The sequence below is a fragment of the Hibiscus syriacus genome, unplaced genomic scaffold, assembly GCF_006381635.1.
Source record: "Hibiscus syriacus cultivar Baekdansim isolate YM2019G1 unplaced genomic scaffold, ASM638163v2 tig00116984_pilon, whole genome shotgun sequence".
Classification (NCBI taxonomy): Eukaryota; Viridiplantae; Streptophyta; class Magnoliopsida; order Malvales; family Malvaceae; genus Hibiscus; species Hibiscus syriacus.
Window position 1 is genome coordinate 2485846 of NW_024063507.1, and position 4045 is coordinate 2489890.

At 36.1% G+C, this 4045-nt stretch overlaps 1 protein-coding gene across 1 annotated transcript; it reads right to left on the reverse strand.

Moving 5' to 3' along the window:
- Positions 1-2775: 2775 nt before the first annotated feature.
- On the reverse strand, positions 2776-3827 carry LOC120193004 (outer envelope pore protein 37, chloroplastic-like). The gene is made up of 2 exons (XM_039195642.1): positions 3504-3827; positions 2776-3111 (listed from the first exon to the last, which is right to left on the reverse strand). The coding sequence occupies exons 1-2, from the start codon at positions 3825-3827 to the stop codon at positions 2776-2778; spliced, it is 660 nt and encodes a 219-aa protein (XP_039051573.1).
- Between the last annotated feature and the right edge of the window lie 218 nt (positions 3828-4045).

The following is a 4045-nucleotide window of genomic DNA, read 5'->3' on the forward strand; positions in this document are numbered from 1 at the left end:
TCTTTTGGGTCCAACTCAACCCAAATCCAAATAAAATTAGGGGTTGTTTGATAAAAGAAAATGATTAAGCGATGAATGATTCAATGGTCTGAATGATTCAAAGGCTCTGTATGAATTGGATTGAATGTGACATGTTGTTTGATAATGGTTCTGAATGTACAATCTGAATTATGAATATTTTCATTTTTACCTTCATAATGATCTATTATATTATAATATATGATTGTTTAATAAGACAACATGTGAAAAAATAGGTATTATGGTAAAGTAACGGGTGCTTAATGATTCAAAATGTATTTTAATGCTGAATCATTCAGTAGTGTTTTGCTGTTTCATTCAGCAGTGTTTTGTTGTTTCATTCAGCATAGTCTTTATTCAGAGGTGAGAATCAAACACGCTGAATGCTGAACCGTTCAACATTCAGCGCTGAATGGTTCCATTCAGCAGTAAACAAACGGCCCCTTAGTCCAAGCTATTTAATAAATCTTTTAAGCTCCAAAACGAACCTCAGGTTGACCCAATTTTCAGGGCGTTATAGGTTTCAATACAACTCGAAGAGTATCGAAACCGCGAACCGCGACCCCAATACCAATACTCCTTGAATGAGTATCAATGTTACTCTTTAAAAACACACCGCAACAAAATAGGTTTTTAGCGGTATTTTTTAGCCCTATATCATTTTTAAGCGCTGCTAAAAACTTTCTGACGCTTGCAAAAGCACCTCAAGAAGCGCCGGTATAACGGGCACCGTAAAAGTTAGCAACATTTCGAAACATAAAACGCCTCAAAAGGTCACGACATATAACGATGTTTTGGGAACAAACGGCGCAATAGGTCGTAACATATAGCGACATTTTGGGTGCAAACATGGCAAATGTCCTGACATATAACGGTGTTTTGGGAATAAATGTCATAAAAGGTTGACATATAGCGACGTTTAGGGAACAAGCGCCGCAAAAGGTCACGACATATAACGGCATTTTGAGCACAAACGTCGCAAATTACCTTTTCTTTAGTTGTGTATTTACTATAAACGCCGTTATTGACCATATATTTAGTGGCATTTTCCTTTACAATCGCCACAAATATGTCCATCATTAGTGGTGTCTTCATCACAAAACGCTGCAAAAGACACAATTAGGAGCACCTACATTAGTAGCTTAAAACACCATTATGTACCCACAGCAAGAATGATCAAAGCATATATTCTAGATATTTAAATAAAAACAAGTCATTTGAAACTAAAAGGGCGGAAAGCATTAATATCACAAAATACATAAAAATGTATATATATATATATATATATATATATACATATACAAGAAACAGAAAAACAAACTAATTGCATGTGTATTTTCATGCTTCCTACTTATGCAATATAATAAACATAGTACATGATGGTTTGCTTTTGTCTCTTGGAGAATGAATGCTTGGGTCGAATCACGTTCTCAATAATCTGTATGAAGCAAAATGATCAAGGATCAGCATTTTTAATCAATAACAAAGATTATGATATGGATAGTTCAAGAAAAATAGACATTGTAATGGGAGTCATGTACTTAGAGAATTCATGTCTTTGAAGCTTGACCATTACACTAGACAACCGACTCCTAAAGTGTTAAGTATGAAACAAGCATATGAAAAAAACCTGTACTTTTGTACAACAATAATAATAGAAATTTAGATTTAAAGGAGTAACAGTTGGTTAAAAATCAGTAGTTTTGTATAATAATAATAATAATAATAATATGAAAAAAAAACAGTAGTTTTGTATTCAGCTGTGTTAACATACCAATATATATTTATTTCGGTGGCCATAATGGTTAGAATGTGAACAAAGGGACAAACAAGTTACTTTATTATGGTTTTACACGCACCTTTGGAAATCCAACAATTGGACTTGCTGTCAGAATTGTTCTCTGGACTGGAGGGTGCTGGTCCATATCTATATTACAAAAAAAAATACAAAAATTAAATAATGCTTATACAATTTCATTGCATAATGTATAACAACCAAAGAAACATCATTGCATAGCATCTATATTTCATTTACCAACCATGATGCCAAAATGTATATCTTTGAGATATACTTAATTGATGCAATATTATCATTATATAGCAATTAGCATCATTGTTATAAAGGTTCTAAAACCACACTGTTTATAGAAAGAGTATTGAGACTACAATATATCCCACCTCTTTTTAACACGAAACATTAACGCTGATGCTTTAATGTCATCTTGTGCTACCTGGAGCATAAACTGGACTTTCATTTTCAGAGGGGCCATTTTTGCCTTTTCGTTTTCTTCTCCAACTTAAAACAAACGTCATCGTAGTCTGAAGCATATAATGCTAAACTTGCCATGTAAAGACCATATAGTTCAACAAGAAAAAAGCAAGTTTGTACAAATACGAGAACTTACCCATAGTGAAGCCCAACCAAGACGGACCTCTGAATCGTAGCCAGCTTTGAATTTGAAGTCTCTATCATACATGTGCTTGTAGACGGCACTCCAACCGTTCGAACTGAAATTGTACCAATAGCTGCAGATAAAATAGAAATAGATATTGCAAGAAAAATAACTCATGTCCAGAAAAAGATACATGTCGATAGCCAATAAGAACATGTAATTCCATGAGATTCCAATATTGACAGTGTGGAGGGAGTTCTAACCTCAACTTATCTGATAGAGTGAAACGTCCTTGAATACTAATGATACAGCATTCAACGTCAGTGAAATGCTAGGAATAAATGACCGTGCTCCATCCAGCAATTCATAAACCATCAAAACCACTACGAAAAGGAAACATCAAAAGTCGGAAAATCGGGCATCCATAATGTTGAAATGAGCCATCTAAGTTATTCAACAAGAAATATGCCATTGGAACTCCCATACAAGACACGGTAGCTTGTAAAGCTGAAGAAAAAATCACCTTATACGAGTATCTTAATTTCAGTTCTTTGTCTGTGTAATGGGCTGCACCGACCCCATTCAAAATTGGACCTTTAAGAATTCCATTGATCAACAATTTCCTTGACACTTCCTCTTCCTCTTCTTCTTTCTCCTCGAGTGTAACTTCACCCGTGAGAAATCTTATTGTTGCTTTAGGCTGTGCGGATATGTTTAAGCATATTAAATTGGAAAAGAAGCACATCAAAAGGCGATTATCCATAAGCATAAAAATGCAAGGGCACTATCATCAATCCGGTCATCCGGTGTTGAGTTATGCATAGAAATAATAACAGTATGATGCCACAGACATCTTACAATTGAGTACCCAAAACAATAGCTGAAAATGAATTGCGGGATACCGGTGGTTATACCAAAAGTTCTCTCTTTGAATCTGCATCGTAATGACTCTCACCAAAATTTTCAAATCTTACATGCAGAGTGTCAAATAATAATCCCAAGCTTTCAATTTCATATATTTTAATTAACATTAGCAGCTCAAGAACTACCATTAGCAGAAACATGCCTTTTAAAGGGGAAAAAGGGGGAAACCTTGACATCGTGAGCAACTTTGAAATGCAACTTAGGACCCACATCGAAGGAGCTTTTGATGAGGGCATTTTGTTCTTGAGGGTCTTTGTGAATCGACAAGTGTTTCGAAGTTAACGCCAAGAGAGGCTCCGAGATCTGACGTTTGACCTTCTGAAAGAAACGGCTGTCGCTGTCGAACTCTGAAGTCACTCGGAGGGAGGGTCTGCTGGATATCAAAGAAAAAAACTGGTTGGGTTTTATGGGTGGTGGGGCTGGCGGCGGAGACGGCGGCGGTGTGGTGGGTGAGATTAGGTAATTTGGGGGTTGAGAAGATGACTCCAGCATTGCTGATTTTGGGGTTGGGTTTGGTGATTGCGATTCGAAATTATTGAAAGGCTTGAAATCTTAGGCTTATCAAATCATCAGGGCACAAAGCGTTGATATTCAAGCTAAAGGCTTTACGTTGTTTGAAATAGTGAGACTGCCATCTCTTATTTTTGTTGATGTTGGGGGTTCTGATCGGGATTCGTTAAGAGAGGTTATTTCAAACTATTTGCTGCTTC

Excerpts from the sequence above, each read along its gene's own strand:
- LOC120193004 (XM_039195642.1), bottom strand. The coding sequence starts at position 3,827 with ATGCTGGAGTCATCTTCTCAACCCCCAAATTACCTAATCTCACCCACC. Across the intron at positions 3,112-3,503 it reads AAGTTGCTCACGATGTCAAG|CCTAAAGCAACAATAAGATT; the intron begins GTTTCCCCCTTT and ends ATATCCGCACAG.